This window comes from Eretmochelys imbricata, chromosome 2, assembly GCF_965152235.1.
Source record: "Eretmochelys imbricata isolate rEreImb1 chromosome 2, rEreImb1.hap1, whole genome shotgun sequence".
Taxonomy (NCBI): Eukaryota; Metazoa; Chordata; order Testudines; family Cheloniidae; genus Eretmochelys; species Eretmochelys imbricata.
This window is the reverse complement of record NC_135573.1, coordinates 113210690-113228496: the sequence shown is the minus strand read 5'-3', so window position 1 is coordinate 113228496 and position 17807 is coordinate 113210690. Positions and strand designations below refer to the sequence as shown.

Here is a 17807-nt window from a genome sequence, read left to right as displayed (position 1 = left end):
AAGAGCATTTGAAAGACTCTGGTAACAATACCACCACCATGTAAGCATGCCGATTTAAAAAAAAAAAAAAAAAAAAGTCCAGACAAGGACTCTGAATTTTTATTTTCCAATCTTGCACCTAACTCTCTGGTTGTGGAAGCAGTGAATGAATGCAAGATTCCCAAACAACTTGCTGAAGGCACAGACATTCAGGATGGTGACTCTTGCAGCTGTAACTTCATCATTGGAACTGGGGGATTGATTTTCAGCCTTTGACCTTCAGGATGCATATGTTCATGTCACGATTTATCCAGCTCACAAGAGATTCCTTCAGTTTCTGATCAGTTGAGATCACTTCCAGTATCAGGTGCTTCCTTTCAGCCTGTCTTCTGCCCCAAGGTTATTCTTGAAAGTATTGGCAGTGGTCATTGCTTATCTTCATCTGGGGATAATTGTTTTTCCGTGCCTTGACAACTGGCTATTCAAGGGCCAGTCTTACAAGATTCTCTCCACCATAAAGACAGCAATGTCTCTGGTTCCACGGATTAGGTATTCATCTCAGCATCAGTAAATCTAAGACCTGTGCAAAGGATAGAATTCATAAGGGCATCCTTAGATGCACTATGAGCAAGAGCTTACCTGCCCATGGACAGTGTCATGTCCTTAACAAACCTCATCTCAAAAATTCAAATCAGTCCACAAACATCAACAAGAAATCACCTTCAACTACTCAGACACGTGGCAACTTGTACTTTTGTGACACAACACGCTAGGTTATGCTTATGATGTTTCTAGGGCTGGCTCAGGATGGTTTATGTCCCCGAACAAATGCAGCCTGCAGAAACTGGTGTCAGTCCCTCATCGAGTACAAGTACTCAATTGGTGGAAAGACCCAGACAATGTTTATGTAGGTGTTCCATGCATCCAGCTGTCCCCAGCCATCACCATAATGAAGGCTGCAACTCTGGTGGGTTGGGGAGCACACTTAGGGATCCACACCATTCAGGGCAAATGAAGCATAGTTGCACAAGAAGCATAGTTGCACATCAACATCCTGGAGCCGAGGACAGTCAGAAATGCCTGTATCTACTTCCTGCCATTAAATCAGGAGCAGTTTCATAAAAATCATGATGGACAACGTAGTCTGCATGTTCTATATCAACTGGTGTGATGGACGGTGGGGTAGGCATGAGATCCCCTTTGTGTGAAACAGTGAGGCTATGGAACCACTGTATAACCAACCACATCCTAATTTTGGCAGCCTACCTCTCGGGTACAAAACACTGAGGCTGATGACTTCAGCAGGCACTTCTCAAGCAATTACAAATGAGAGATGGAGTCCTGGATTCTCAGTCACATTTTCCTGACTTGAGGAGTTGCACTTCCCCTCACACACTGGGGGAAGTGCTTTCCTCATTAGTAGATGAGGGCCTTCTGTATGCATTTCCTCCAGTGCCCCTGATATTGAAGGTGATAAACATGATCAAGCAAGACAAAGCCAAGATCATATTAATAGTTCCAGTGTGGCCCAGATAGGCCTGGTACGCTTGCTGTTTGCCCAGTGATGAGTCTTCCATCCATCCTGGGACCTAGTGATGTGGGGGAAGCCCGGAACCCAGGCTCCAGCTCAAGCCTAAATGTCTACATCGCAATTTTACAAGTCTACTCCAGAGCCTGAGTCAAATGAAATGGGCCAGCTATGAGTATTTAATTGCAGTGTAGATGTACTCAAAGACTCATTACATCACATACCAAATTTTCTATATAAGGTGTGCTCTGAATTTCATATCTATCAAGATATCTATCTTTTAGTTTTCTTCATGAATCCACATCACACCAGGATGGATGTTGCCTTCTATACCCTAGACATCAGGAGAACACTGGCCTCTTATTTGGACCAAACCAGATCATTTGGAAAATCTCCAAGACTAGCAATTGCTGAATGTCCAAAGGATCCACAATCTCCAACCAGTGACTCTCCAGATGGATTTCTGGATGTATTATTCCTTGTTATGAATCTGCCAATTTACAAGTGTCTTCTAGGGTACTGACCATTCCATGAGGTCTTTCTCTACCTCTGTGACATTACTCAAAAACATTCCCCTTGTCCAGATCTTCAGAGCTGCAGCTTGGTCTGCAATACATATGTTTTCCAAGCGCTACATGTTGGTTCATTCTTCTAGATGAGACGCTGCCTTGGGAAATGCAGTCTTGTCTTTAGTATTGGACTCAACTCCAAAGCTGCTTCATGTTGAGGATACTGCTTGAAAGTCACCTGAAAAGGGGCACCCAAAGGGAGACTACTCCAAGGAAAAAAGAGACCTTACCCTCCTTGTGCAGTAACTGGAGTTCTTTGAGATGTGTGTCCTTGTGAGTGCTCTGCCACATGTCCTCTTTCCCCTGTTCCAGTGTTTCTTGTATGGGACTTTGTGGTGGAGAACAAACTGAGGGCAGTTTGCCCGTGCAGCCCTGTATGCCCTTGGTGTGCAGCAAGGGCACCACTACCACCAAAAGTTTCCGACTGAAGGCGCATATAAGTGCATCTGAAGTGCAGCACCCACAGGGACACACGTCGTGAAGAACTCCAGTGACTGCACAAGGTGAGTAAGCGGATGGTAAATCATTACCCACTCACCTTACACTTAGTTTTCAGGATTCTTGGTGCTGCGAAGAACTCTTAATGGTCTGAGAGTGTAGTTCTGCACTGCTCTTAAAATATAAAAGTTAGAATTCTGACATGGTATGTAACAGTTATGTTTCTAATTTAACTTAGTTTCCTTCTCTGAGTGGCCTCTGCACACTCCTAAGAGTGGGAATGTGCAGAGGTTCTTTCAAAGAACTCTAGTAACAGGTGAGTAGCCTTCATTTTCAGATTTGCTTGTTCTAGGTTCATATATATTGTACATGTGATTAGATTGGCAAAGGATTAAAGTAATTACCAATCTTAATAGTTCTCACCGAGTGATTCTTCAAGAATATGGATTTTCTATTTTACTTGCTTTGACACCAGCTCTGGGCTCTCAACACTCTGTGTCACATCCACTGACCTTCTAGCCAAGATGAAATTGGGTGGGTAGTATCTGAGCCTCCCTCCGGAGCGGCCAGAGAAATTGATAGGGAGGGACTCCTATTCCTCACCATTCTCTCCACCTACGATCTGGGAGTTCTGAATTGCAGAGGCAGCACAATCATATATGGGTTTCTGAGTCTAGAGCAGGAGACTAAGCTAGCTTTAATTTGACCTTTTAAATGATCAGTCCTTTTCTAACACAATTATTTTCTTAACTATAGAATTCTGTCTCATGTTGCTGAACTGTTTTCTTCTTAATTGAATGAGTAACAGAGTGACAAACACTGTACTAATGACATGCTCATTATAGTGTTTTTAAATTATATTTAAAAAAAATTAAATCTGATCTTTGCTTTAAACTTTCATGCAACTATATCACTATGATCTCAGAGAAACTCTTGTGTTAAGTAGGGTCAGGCCTAGTCAGCACTGGAGTGGAAAACTTCCTACAGTATCTTGTTTTGTTTTGAAAGTGATGCACGTAATTCAGCACGTGTGTCGGAACTTAGTACTCCATCACAGTGTAGGGAGTACACATGTTTGTGGTGCAGTCTTTTCGATGAAATGTCAAATGGAGGCTTTTATCACTTCTGATCATGAAAGGTCCAATGGGAGTTTTTGCAAGAGTGGGTGTGCTGGCCATATTCCAAACTCCTAATTAAATTTCACCTACCTCAATTCCCCTGTCACTTTAGTTAGATACAATATTTTTATTCACTTCCTGTCCTGATTTTCATCAGCAGGGTCTACGCCTGCACCCCAAATACCCTCATGCCCCAATGCAATAGTATATAGGAAGGGGTGGACCTGCCGCAACTCCATTTCCTTCTCAGTTGCCTGCAGCTTGACATGATGCATTGCAATGTCCATTTTCTAGCCATGCTGCTTTGTATACTTCTCGCTTATTTTTTTCCTTATTTTTCTAGTGGTACTTCTTGTTTTATTATTTTTCCATTATTTAGCACAGTTGGAGTGGGGGTTCCCCTCATCCTCTCTTTTTGCCTGATATGGTCCTTTATCACTTTTCTTGGTCCTCACTATATGATCTTGAGTATGGGTTATGCCCAACAGGCCAGGCTTCAAACCCTGCCAGACCTGCCATCGGTTTTTCCCCACAGTGACGAACATTCAGGCTGCCTTTGGGAGTCTCACATCCCCTCCAAATTAGAGAGACAAGGTGAGTGAGGCAATATCTTTTATTGGACCAGATGTCGGTGAGAGAGACAACAGAAGACAGACGAGTCAAAGAAATTATCTCACCCACCTTGTCTCTCTAATATTCTGGGACTGACACAGCTGTGACAACACTGAATATCTTCTCCAAATGTAAGCTCTGGTCAGGATTTAAGAGCAGATCTAAGAAGCTGAGAGAAGACAGGCTAAAACTCCTGCTAATTGAGTGCTCACTGTGACTCATGGGTCCATGTCACCCCAATGTTCCCGGGACCTGTCTGACTGCTTCTGCTCTAGTGGTAAGCAAAGACCCAGGGGGCTCTGCAGCAGACCTTCAAAGAAGAAAAGACTCCATTCTCTTAAACAGGATAAGAAATGGGGAAAGCCTCCCTTGGGTCTGGGTCTGGGTCTCAGGAGACTTTGCATCCTTCTACGGATTCCTCTGAGACTCTCATCCCCTCCAGTACCAATTCTGCAACAGTGGCAAAGAAGCCACTTACCTAGAAGCCTCCTTAAGTGGCATCAATGTTTGGACTGGACTCAGTGCCTTCAAAACAGGGATTGCAGAGTCTAGACTGAATCCTCATCACACACTTATCATTCTTTGGTACCATCTCCACCTGCCATACTGACTCCTGAGGATCCCCATCTAGAGTCCCCAATACCATCCAGATTCCTGTTAGACAAGGACCTCTGTTCCCTGGAAGAGCCTGAATTGCCACTGTTGAGACACTCTCCACCGTATCAACTCATTTTTCTGAACCTGTTTACTCTCCGTCTATGCCTTCTTCGATGGTGTCTCATCCTCTGGTACCAACAAGGTCCCCATGGACACGCTTTGAGGGTACTGAGAAAGATTTCCAGTTGGTACCAACACAACTTTCCCTGGTGCCACCTCATCAGCCAACCCACCTATCAAACCTCTTTACCAATAAAGGGGCATATACCATGCTAGAGTCTGGTATCAACTCGACCTCCAGTGCTGGCATCATCCACTCCCCCAGTGGATATGGGGAATGACACCTCATCTGACTCTGAAGTGTCTATACAAGGGTCCTCTGCCTTCCTACCACCTTCTCTTAAGGTTCAACCTGAGGAGCAAACTCTTAGTGGGAAACACACCCATGGACCCTGGCAAGGACTACCGTGGGGCCCTTCCTTTTTTACTTTGTCCCAGTTCAGTGAGCAGTCTGGAACCCCTGCGACCCATATGGTGACCATTTCTACCAGGTCTCCTCTTGTAAGAGGGCATGTCAGGAGCAACAAACAGTGTTATTGAGCCTTGCTCTTACAATACTTCTCACTGAGGATCAAGTACTAGTTGAGGAGGAAGAAACACCTTCCCACAAGTGCTCCTCCTCATCAGATGAGGCTGTCATGCCTCCTCCACTATTTTACTGTGATAATATCAAGGCCTTTCAAGACCTGGTGAAACATATAGTGGACAGTTTACAGACTCACTGGAGGAGATACAGGAACCCCAACGTTCCATCAGATATCTTTCATCCATCTCCCCAGGCCAAGATTGCCTTGCCCATCAATGATGTTTCATTAGCCCAAGTAATGCAAGGTGTGGCAAGCTCTAGCTACTATTCCAGCTCCTGCAAATGGGCTGACAAGCAATATCATATTTCACCCAGAGGGTCAGAGTGTTTTTTTTTTCCTCCTACTTTACAACCAACTCTCTGGTTGTTGAGACCGCAAACAAGAGGAACAGATAACATCAGTTCCATTCAAAACCATCAGACAAAGAGCCGAAGCGACTGGATCTTCTGGGTCACAAGATACTCATTTGCTTCTTTGCAATTCAGAATAGCCAATTACCAAGCCCTATTACCAAGCCCTGATAGCGAAGTATGACTTCAAAAACTATTCTTTTTCTCAGGCTTTATTAAACACTTGCCTCAGGATCAGAGAGGACGATTTCAGGCCCTCATTACAGAAGGCCAGACAATTGCTAAGGCACCTCTACAGGCTGTGCTCAAGGCCACTGACACAGCTGCAATTTCCATGACTACAGCAGTAGTCATGCACCAAGCTTCTTGGCAGCTGTCTTCCAGCCTCCTCCGGAAGGTAAAAAATACTGTTGAGGGCCTTCCTTTTGAGGGACGCAAGTTGGTTAGTGACACCACAATCGGGTCTCTTCGCAGGTTGCAGACTGCTCAGTGATCTCGACTAGTCCGCTACTAGCCCCTGAGACCAGCTGAATCCCCCCACCCCAGGAAGAAGCCCAGGTTCCCTAAGAAAGGGCCCTCCTCTTCAGTGAACTCCCAACCAGTGATGTCCTCAAAATACCAGTTTTGACCTATTGGTCAAGGGCCACGAACTACCATCTACTCTGGATCCTACACTGCACCTCCCCCTCTCCCACCCTTATGGGAATCATCTGTCCCATTTTCTACCTTTGTGGGAGTGCATCACGTCAGACGGATGGATCCTGGAGTGATTTTCACAGGCCATTCTATCAAGTTCAGCTCCTTACCACCCCCTCACCCTTCTTCCCTATCCCTCTTCAGGGCCATTCTCACAAGAATATTTTGAGACAGAAGGTATAATCTCTCCTAACACTGGGATCGATTGAACTTATTCTACTGGATTTCCTCTAAAAAGGTTTAAATCTTGGTATTGCTTGGTCCTGAAGAGAGTTGAAGGACAGAGATCGAGTCTGGACCTCAGGATTTTCAACACTTTCATCTGTGATCAGCATTTCAGAATGATAACCCAAGGAACAATAATTCCCTCTCTGGATCCGGGAGATTGGTTAATTTCCCTTGACCTTCAGAATGCTTATTTCTATCTCACCTTTCTGCCAGCCCAAGGTCTTTACCACAGTCTTATTGGTTGCCACAGTCCATCTTGCTAGATGGAAATAATCATCTTCCCCTACCTGGACAATTGGCTCCTGAAAGGTTGCTCATTTCTAGAGGCTCAGGCAGTAACTGGCAAAGCTCTAGCTCTTTACCACTCACTAGTCGTCTGTCTCAATCTGAAAAAATCTACCCTTATACCCAGATAACACAGACTTCATCAGGGCCACTGTGGACTTCTCCAGTGCCAATGAGTATTTGCCCAAGGACAGATTTACCTTGAAGTTCAAAGACACAGTAAATCACAGCATGGACTTGCTTACAACTTCTGGGCCATATGGAAGTCTGTACATTTGTGGCACCCTTAGCAACAGTACACTCTTGGTGTCTTCAGGCCTGGCTGAGAACCATCTATATCCCCAACAAGCACAGTCTATTGGAACAGGTATCAGTTCCTTGGAGAGTACTAAACACTCTAAGTTGGTGGAAAGATCCACAAAAAGAGTGTGTGGGAGTTCTGTTCCTGCAGCCTCCTCCTATAAGGACCATCATTCCAGGCATCTCGGTGATAAGCTGGGACGCACGCTCCCAGAACTTCATAGCGCAAGGAAGATGGACTCCTTGGGAGGCCATACTCCATATCAACATATTAGAGTTCAGAGTGGTTCATTACCCTTAAAAGCACTTCCTACCCAGCAACAGGCGCCACCCAATCAGGATCATGCTGGACGACAGAATAGCAATGTATTATATCAGTCGTCAAGGAAGAGCAAGATCCCAGTCCTTATGCACCAAATCCATAAAACTTTGGAATTCTAGTGCAATATTACACCGTGGGCAAATCTCAGCAGTTTATCTTTCGGGACTACAGATCTCATTGGCAGATTCCCTCTGCAGACACAGACCACAATGGGAGCTGAATGACAAGGTATTCCCAGAGATATTTTACCTGGGGCCAGCTACTGACACATCCCTTCAAAACTCCATCCAGTGTGAAGTGCAGACAATTCTGCTATAGGGGATGGGACCTCCACAACTTGACAAGAAATACCTTAGACATTCCTTGGCCTCATGTATTGCTTTATGCTTATCCTCCAATTCTCTTACTGCTTAAGGTTCTTAGAAATTGAAAAAAGAAAAATTAGTAGCCATCCTCTTAGCACTATCTTATCCAAGAGAGGTGTGGTTCCCAGAGCTGACTCGCCTGTTTCTGTGATTGTCTCTCCTTATTCCCCTGACAGTGAACCTCCTCACCCAAGAGTTGGGATTGATCACTCATCTGAATCTTTCAGCTCTTCACCTGAAGCCTGGCTACTAGATGGTTCTCTGGTATAGGACAAGATTGCTCCCCAGAGGTACAAACTGTACTGCTTCATAGCAGAAAACCTCCAACAAGGAAAATGTACCTGCAGAAGTGAAAATGCTTCCAGTCTGGGTGCGGGCAGAGATATACAGCTTCTTTCGAGTATTGTCTGTCACACATTCTCAATTACCTGTTCAATTAAAAACCTCATATTTATCATTGAGCTCCGGCAAAGTTCACCTAGCTACTGTTGTAGCTTTTCACCTCTCAGTCAAAGGGTTTTCAGTTTTTACTCACCCAACCACAATGAGGTTTATCAAAGGCCTCTTCAACCTCTTCCCTCCTGTCAAGGAACCAACTCCACCAAGGGACCTCAACTTACTCCTTATTGCATGGAGGAAACCTCAATTTAAACCTATGGCGAACTGTTCCCTCCTTCATCTGTCCCTTTAAGATCTCATTTCTCATAGCCATCCACTCAGCCAGGAGGGTAATGAAGCTTGGAGTCTTGATCACTGACCTACGGTATATAGTGTTCTATCACAACACGATGACTCTACATCCGTACCCTCGCTTCCTTCCCAAGGTTTCCCATCAACCAGGAGATCCACCCCCTTGTGTTTTATAGTAAGACTCAGACTTAGAGAGAAGACTCAAGCTTTCCCACACTGGATGCAAGGAGAACTCTTGACTTGTACCTAGACAGAGGTAGACCCTTTAGGGCTTCACCCAGGCTTTTCATCTCAATTGCAGAATGCATGAAAGGACAAGCAGTGTCCACCCAAAGACTATCCAAATGGGTTGAAGGATGCATTTTACCCTGTTAGTAAGCCTCGGGGGTTCTGCTTTCTCCAAGACTTGAGCTCATTCCACCAGTGTTCAATCTACCTCAGTAGCTCTGCTAAAAAACATACCTTTTAGATATCTGCAGGACAGCAACCTGATCTTCGGTACAGATGTTTTCCCAGCATTACGCTCTTGTGACTGCACCCAGAGCTGATGCAGATTTTGGCAAGGCTGTTATATGAAAGTGCATCAAAGTTCATAAAATGTCACAAAAATAAATGTTGATGGGAAAAGGTATAAAATGGAGACCGAAAGACTTAGTCTAACCAAAAAGACCTATTGACGTAACCATGGACTAGGACTATGTTAAGCTCATGCCTGGTAAACAAGAGAAGTGTGGGACTGGAAATTAGGTCTAATTGGTGGACAACATAATGAGGGGACGAGCTATTCCACCCATCACTCACTTTTGGAGCTCTTCAGAGAAAAGACTTTGGGGGTGAAAATTGAGTCTGACAATTACTGACTGAAAAAAGGGGAAGAAGTGAGCTTCACCATCATGGTTTCCACCCTCACCGTCTCCTGGGACCCAGGATCCACTGTGACACTGTTGGGCCTTCGTCAGCCTAATCCTAAGAGATGTCCTGACAAAGCGAGACCAGAGAGAAGGACCCAGATAACATAGCCAGTGGAGGTGGCAAAATCCCAACCGGTGGGGTGTGAGAATTTGTCGAACCCTTCACCCTCTTTCTCCTCTCTCCCTCCCCCTGCCGTATTTCCTTCCCTATCTTATTTCTTCTCTTTCCTGTCTCTCTCCTTTTGCTTTCCGTCCAGTGAGAGTCTGGCTTAGCCAGCCAAGACTGCATATTTTGCAACACTGCTGTAAGTTTGTGGCCCGAAAGGCAGCTAAAAGCAATGCCCTAAACAGCACAACTCTGTTACAAGAGGTCAGCCAGATCTCAAAGTGGCTGAAAAGACCACGTGTTTCTCCAGCAAGGAGATTTCAGGTGAGAATCAACACCACAGATAGAAGCAGCATTTTTCTGTCGTTGCTGTTCTTTTCTTTCCCCATTTGTGTGCGTTTGTCATTTTGCCTTCTAGGAAACTGTTTCGAACATCAACAACAGCTCCAGCCGATCTCTACTAACTTTTTCTCTTTTCCTTAATACTTCACATTTCAAATGCTTTAATTGTTTTTCCTCCATTTCTGTAACTTTAATAAAAAATTAAAAACACCTTTTATGGCATGTTTGCCGTGTGACAAATTCAGTGAGTCTTGAATCTGAATTTGTCACATGGCACCAAGCAGGGTAAGTTCTCTGTATATCAAACCCCTAATTTGGTTTAAAACTGTTTAATGGTGGACAGTGACAGGGTCATGTTAACTCCTTTAACTCTTTTGAGTTATTTATTTCATCAAAATTAATATAACAGGCACTTCCACTGTGGTGGTGGCAAGTCCCTACCTCATTCTTGTAAGAAACACTTTAGCCATCTAAGCAAGTGACTCCAGGAGAGGGGTTCTTGGTTGTGATAGGCAAGCAGAGATAGGTGTCTCCCTGAGAGGAGTGCGGCTTAGGACACACCCCTCTCCTCTGCATTTTCGATTGGCTAGCTTAGGCGGTTCTCCATCTCACATGCTGTTTTTTTGTGGATCTCATTCTTAGATGCCTATCTGTCCCCATTCATTGTATAGTGAGCCTAGGCACCTAACTCAGGCATTTTTGATTGTAGTGTTTGTTCCGGTGATTTTTCTAGGTCCCTACAAGTTAGGTGTTGTGACACTTGGTTCAGGGTGTTAGATGTTTGATAACTGTGGACAGCTTATCCGGGTGTGGGGAAGAGTGAGCTGGTTATATATCACACAAAATCAAAGTACACCTGTAACTGTATTTGTCTCAGTGTAGATCCATGTGCAGAATGTGACATGGATACAGAGATATGTATATTTAAAGAGTAAATCTTGGGTACATAGATATGTATATTTAAAGAGTAATTCATTTTTGTTTTTCTCTTAAGGAAACTTGACAAAACATATGAAGTCCAAGGCACACAGCAAGAAATGTATGGATTTAGGAGTTTCAGTAGGCTTAATAGATGACCAGGATGGAGAAGAATATGGTACAGATTTTAAATCTTCATTTTTTTACTCCACCTTTGTACTGATTTATTTTTCTGTCATCTCACGTATCTAGCCTTTCTCACCCAAAGCCTTTGACTTCTGTTAGAAGGAAATGCCAGTGTGATAGACACCTTAGAAATATGACAGAGAGAGTAAAAGATACTAGAAAGACACATAAGCCAGAAAAAAAAAAAGATGGCATTTGCTAAAAGTCCATTGCTGGGAAATGTTCAAAAAAATGCTACACAGTTTAATATCACCAATTTTACAAAACCTCAAAATATCTCAGAAACATAAATTTTCCTGCAGAACATGCAGTTCCATATCACAAAATTTCACATTTTTCACTGAAAATAATTTTGCTTGAAAACATCAAATTTTAATATAAGTCTCATAAAAATTGGACCAAATGTCAAATCTTCACTAAAATGCTCAAATTATGAACATATTGCTGTAAATATTTTGTGCAGCTCATCCCAGAAAGCAAAAAAGCAGTCATTGTGCTGCATGCAGAAGAAGACTGTGCTCTTGTAGCAGTGATTGAGTGTATATCACTAGGTGGGGTGATATGCAGTTAACAATTCTGCCGCTTTTCCACCTTCACCCTTTTTACTTTGTCATTAATAACATGAACATCAGTAAAAGGCATTTATAACAATTGATAAAATTTGAACCAAGTCCTGTATTCCTAAAACACTCTCAAAGCTGCCGATGGAAGAGGGTAGGAGGTTGAAGCTGTTCCAGAAATGCAGAATTAGGGACATTGCAGATTTTGATTAATTGAATAAGATGGATCACTAGCAGTGGGCAACTCTGAGAGGTAAGACAGGACATTATTTTAGGACTTAGTTTTGGCTCTAGAAATTCATCAGTGTAGTGATGGAATTCATCCGCCCACCCACCTGTACTGCAGTAGGATCAGACATAATTTTTACTTCGGAATATTTTTCTTCTTTACATTGAATAGTTTATTAGATTGTGGAAGAGGCTTTAAAGAGAAAAGTAGTGAAGAGTTTATTGAAAGAAGAAGAAAGGGTAATAGATTAATGCACTTGCTCCCACTTGACAACTAATAGCAGACTAAGTGAATCAGTCTGAATTTAATTCTTAATAATGTTGAGAATGTGACTCAATGTTCTTCAGTTGGTATGACTCAGTAATGTTCTAAGTACAAAGGAAGCGGCATTTGCCCTTTCTGAGCACAAATTGATTTATTCCTTCTGAAGACCAGAAAAAAACAAAGGTAATCTTTCTTATTTGACAACAAAATTCATGAATTAGTCCTCTTTTTTTGATGTACAAAACAAGTACCACAGAAAATATGCAGCCATTACATAGTCACATTTATTTCTCACTTAGGAACAATTTTATTTCAAATGTTCAGTTTCCACACACAATAAAAAAAAAAAAATGCTGAACTGTTGTTTTTTTAAAATACCATTCTGCAGGTATCATAATCTTATTTGGCCTTTTGTAGTATAGGTGATCAGGGATGTTCTATTCACTAGAGTGAAAAAACGTAAGTGATTGATAGGTTTATGTTTGCATTGTTAAAGATGTCCCTTTATAGTAGGAGAGTTATGGTTTTGGATTTAAAATCCTCATTAATACTCTGGACAATAGTTATTTTTAAATTATTATTTTAATTCTAACTGTTAGACTACATAGTAGTTCACTAGCATATATTAGGGCACAACATTTTTGCAAGAAAATTACTAAAATGCTATAGCTAAATTTAGTGGGATTTTTTAAAAAAAAAAAAAAGAAAATTGAAATTCATTGAGATTTAGACATTAATTCCATTAGGCTCTTCTGAAAATCCTAGCCTGATCTGAAGTGTCCACTTGCCAGAAACTGCTAAAATCATTAATAGGTGCCCAAATACCAAGAGAAAACAAAGCATGTAGATAGTGCATAATTCTCTTCAGGGAAGAAGATTTGATACCCAGTCTTTAACGAGACATAGCAAGGATCTGTCATTGTGTTTCAGGTACATCTGTGTCCCAGACGTAAATTGACCTGAACATTTTTCAGTAATCTCTGTAAAAGTTCTAATGTATATCAAAATTTAACCTAGTAGTAGTATGTACTGTATATTGTAGAATGATGTATATTTTGCTCTGTTCTACAGAGAAATCAATGCAAGTTTTGGGGAACACTTAAAATGTTTCTCCTTAAAGAAGCTGACTCCATGTATCTTTAGTTTTGGAGTTGTGTGCCAGTACATGCAAATGTAACCCATACACCTTCTGGGTGTAGTGTTCTGTCCCAGCTAGTGGCACTGACAGCACTTAGCAAGAGAGAAAATGAGTCTGTTCTACAGCCGTAGCTAACAGGCCGTTGGCTTTTAGCACGTGCGGTAGAGGCTCATGCACTAAGCTCCAGAGGTCCCAAGCTCAGTCCCCCCTGCCGACGACTGGGATCTGTCAGCGTTATACAAGCATAGGACCTTCTAAAAGCAGTGCTCTAGACAAGGTTGTGAATTTTGGGTATGCACTGTAAGGTGTTAAGATTGCATCAGCAAAGAAATGCATGTTGACTGTATGTATGCCAAGTTTTTTCTCTGCTTACAGTTTGTACATTTAAGTGCTGCTATTTCGCATAGGTTTTTTTAAACCCTTTATTAGTTTTATGTTTTTACAGTTGTGTAAAGTTTTATTTCTCATCAATATTCTCTAGTCTTTGTTTGCCCAAACAAAAGAGAGAGAATTATTTTGATGTATGTAACCACGGCACCTGAATGCATGAAGGATGTACAGGAAGTCTCCCCTTGGGGCATGCAAAAGTTGTAAATGGTTGCTGTGCACCTCTCACCCCCTTTGGTTTCTTTTCCAAAGGCCACTTTCTTCAGCCTTTATTGTGCTCTTGTTGTTCCAGAGCAAAAACAGAAGCAAAACTACATATGAGACAAACATTTTTAAATTAATATGAGAATCTCCAGTAGAGGTGGGAAATTGGGAAATGTACTTGATATTTACCTTTGTTTACTAAAGGTAACATTTTAAAAAGTGCCTGAGTCACTTAGGAGCCTATGTCCTGTTGAAAATCCATTTGCTCTGTTTTATTAAAGGTCTGTGGTGTTCTGTGGAAGAAATTACACATGTTCTTTAGAAGAACCACATTATTAAGCTTCATCTCTATTACAAATTAAGAGTCTTTAACCTCTGAGTTAACACAGTTCATTTACAGTAACTGACCGTGTAAAGTAAATGGAACTTGGACTCCAAAGTCACGTAGGCACTTTTGAAAATTTTACCCTAAATAATTTAGTATCATGTGCTTGATAAGGTAGAATTTACTAACTGTACCGTTTTTAAATTGGGGGGAAAAAAGATTATTACCTCACCTTGCATGTACATTTACATGCGTATCATGCTGCAGCACTATTTAAAATTAATTATTTTTAATAGCACTTAATGCTTATGCTGCACAGTAAGATCTGATACTACAATACATCTAAACTGTGGCGTTATGCTTGTACTTTTATAGTGATTGAATCATGTTTATTGTCTTTGGAGATTGTGTAAATCATCTGATTTCACCTAATAACATCAGTATTATTTGATCCTTTCACCTTCCACCACCTTGATTTTCAGTGGTGAATGTTTTATTTGTGTGAAATATGCTTTTTTTATTTTTACTTTAATAAATGACAGCTTTGCATGCTTTTATTTTTTATTCAAAGAGCTGACTGATTGTTAGAAGTGGCACGTTTATATCATAGGAACCAATGGTCCAGCTGACCCAATATTCTTCCTCAGGCAGCAGCCAATACCAGCTGTTTTTTAGAGGAAGGTGCAAGAAATCCAGGAAGGGACAATTGGGAAATGACTTGGTCATAGCAGAAATTTCATCTTTCCCTTAAGGCAGTTAATTGTTCGCTTCTGTCCTGAAGCAGCAGGGTGTCTATAGGTCTTATGTTATAATTTGTTATCCTAGCATATGTAATAATGCATATTCTTACTGGCCATACACATGTCTAGACTTCTGTCGATACCTACTTAACTAAGCTGTTGTCTCCAGTAAAACTCAGTAGGTTTTTCTTCGGGTTAATCAGCTGAAATTAGTGTTTGGCATTTAAAGAAACTACTAGCTTTTTGTTTGAGTCTGACCGTTAAAATTTACCACTACTTATGTTATCCTACTAATACCAGTACTGATACCACTATGAGTAGCCAATATCAGAAAGAGGTTGACTCTCACCTGGAAGTACTACACAGTTTAATATCAGCGTATAGAAAAAGGGAATGGAAAGCTGTTGTAGATATTTCCCTATTGTGTGCACGCACTTAATGCTATCCATTTTTCAAACAACTTGAGACATTGCAGTCATTACACTTAAGAATTTACAGGACTACGGTGTCCTTTAAAAGAGAGCGAGAGTGAGATTCCCCCTTGCTGGGTAAGAATCTGTGGGATCAGAGCTTTTAACAGTGTTCTTTTGTTTGGATTTGTCATCATTTGGGTATTAGTAAATACTTTTTGGTTTCACCTTTTGTGTTCCAAACCATCCCCACATCCTTTTACCTTTCATCTTCTGATCCATGGAATGTTCTTGTCCCCAAGGGTTACAATGTAAGGAATGTTAATATCTGAATTCAGCTGTCAGCAGAAGTGAACCATTTTGTGTGACAAAATCCAACTGGGGATATCCTTTTTGACCATGTTTGTTTTTACTTTGCAGTCTTTTTAATAAAATGAATTTGTATCTCTTCTGAATTGTAAACATTCTAGGCCTGATCCTGCCAAGTGCATATGAGTGAGGTTGCTTGCCTGAATAAAACTACTCACAAGTGTAAGAGTTTGCAGACTTAAGTAAATCGCCAGCTGCGTTATAGAGGTTATTAACAATAAACTCCAGTGATGAGAAGAATTTGTGAGCAGTCTCTATGCAGAAAGTTTTCATCCTAAAAATATTTCTTGCTTTCCACGCTGTAATTTAGATATTTTTATATGTAATATACACTGAATTGTAGTTTTCAAACAAAATTACATGAGCCTTTCTAAAGATCAGATTTTTCCAAGTTAATTAGCAGTGTGTCATTTATCACAGTAGTTCATAAAAAGATTTTCAAGGCTCTGGATTAGTTGAATGCTGTTTCATTCTGCGTTCTTAGCATAGAAAAGGTTAAAATAAATGAAAACCTCAGTAAAAATCTACTTCTGATAATCTGGAAGAATCTAAAATTGACCTTTTTTTTTCTTTTCCAAGGAAGATTTTTTTTAAAAATAATAATTAACATGATTATTTGCTCAGCTTAAATGTATGTAATATGCATTCTAACTCTACATCCTCTGACCTGGGAGTAGAATGTTTGTGGCTACTGGTAATTCATAATACGAGATATACACAAGGCAGGATTATGTGTGAATAACACTTCTTGTTTAAAGAAAAGAATGTGAGAAGCCATAAGCTCTTTTCTTTTTTTATGTAGTTTCGGGTTCAAACATTTACAGCTGCTTATCTGAGGATCTTAAGGTTCTTCCAGCAGATGTCACTATGAGTCTGTTAGACAGTAATGAGCAGAGACTAATAGCTGAAGCAGTATTTACACTTAATCTGTGTGAGTTTACTTTAAAAAATAGTAATCCATCAAATTTAGAAAGAGGTGCTAATTTTGTTTCGTAATTTTCTTGTTAACATTTACCTATAAGTCTGTAAAAGCTCTCTGCCAAGTAGTTTTAAATTGTCTCACTGGGGAATTGGAGATGTCCAATGCAAGACTGCAATACTCTTCTAATAATAACTAATAATAATTCTATGCTACTTCAAGTATGTACCTGCAGTACTATTAGAAAAACAGGTCGGGTGGTGATGGTTTACAAAGGAGGCGCTGCTGTATATTATTGATAATACAGTGTAATATTTGAAAATATTTCCACCTTCGTTGCCATAGTATACTATATCTTTCTTAAACTTGGATAAAGACTATAACTTGATAATATGGAATAAATGCCTTAATTAGTTGTTAAGTTAAATGTTCCCATTTTCTGGACAAAATAAACTGCATTTATTGGAAATAGACTCAAGGCTGCAGGTAGAAGTGTTTATCAGCCCGGGATATTATTCCGTTAGTAAGAAGTACCTTCGGTCTCTCATAAGCAGACCTGTTAGGGACACTTGTAGTTGAGATTGCCTAACATTTTCCATTATAATTCCCTGCTTTCAGTAGCTTATAAACTTTGCCAAACGTAGCCGTGTAGGCTGGAATTTTCCATGCATGCCCTCTGCCTCAAGCTGAACAATTCTGGAAAGTTGCAGCAAAAGCAGTTCCGCCCTTTTTAAGGAAAAATCCTAGTTATGCGAATGTTAAATGTATTTACCTGTTTCTTTGAAGAGTCCTAGTGCTTCCCTGCTTTGTAGCAGGAGCTTGGAATTTGGCAGGGGAATAGTCCTTGGGTCTTCTCCTTTTCCCATGACAATTTACCCAGATATGGTCAAGTTCTAAGCCCCTGAACTTTGCCATTTGAATTCAGTGGGAAGTTACTTGCATGACTAAGTGGCTGTAGGATCAGGCCTTGAAAAGTCAAAAAATTCACCACGCTTATTTCTGACCATAGCAGAAT

General features: G+C 41.0%; 1 protein-coding gene across 3 annotated transcripts in view; it reads left to right on the top strand.

Moving 5' to 3' along the window:
- Positions 1-17807, top strand: part of HIVEP1 (HIVEP zinc finger 1) — a 180897-nt gene that overhangs the window by 151258 nt on the left and 11832 nt on the right. For all 3 annotated transcript variants that reach the window (XM_077810643.1, XM_077810644.1, XM_077810642.1), the window contains one exon: positions 11138-11239. In XM_077810643.1, the coding sequence (XP_077666769.1) occupies positions 11138-11239 (102 nt within the window). The remainder of the gene's footprint in view (positions 1-11137; positions 11240-17807) is intronic.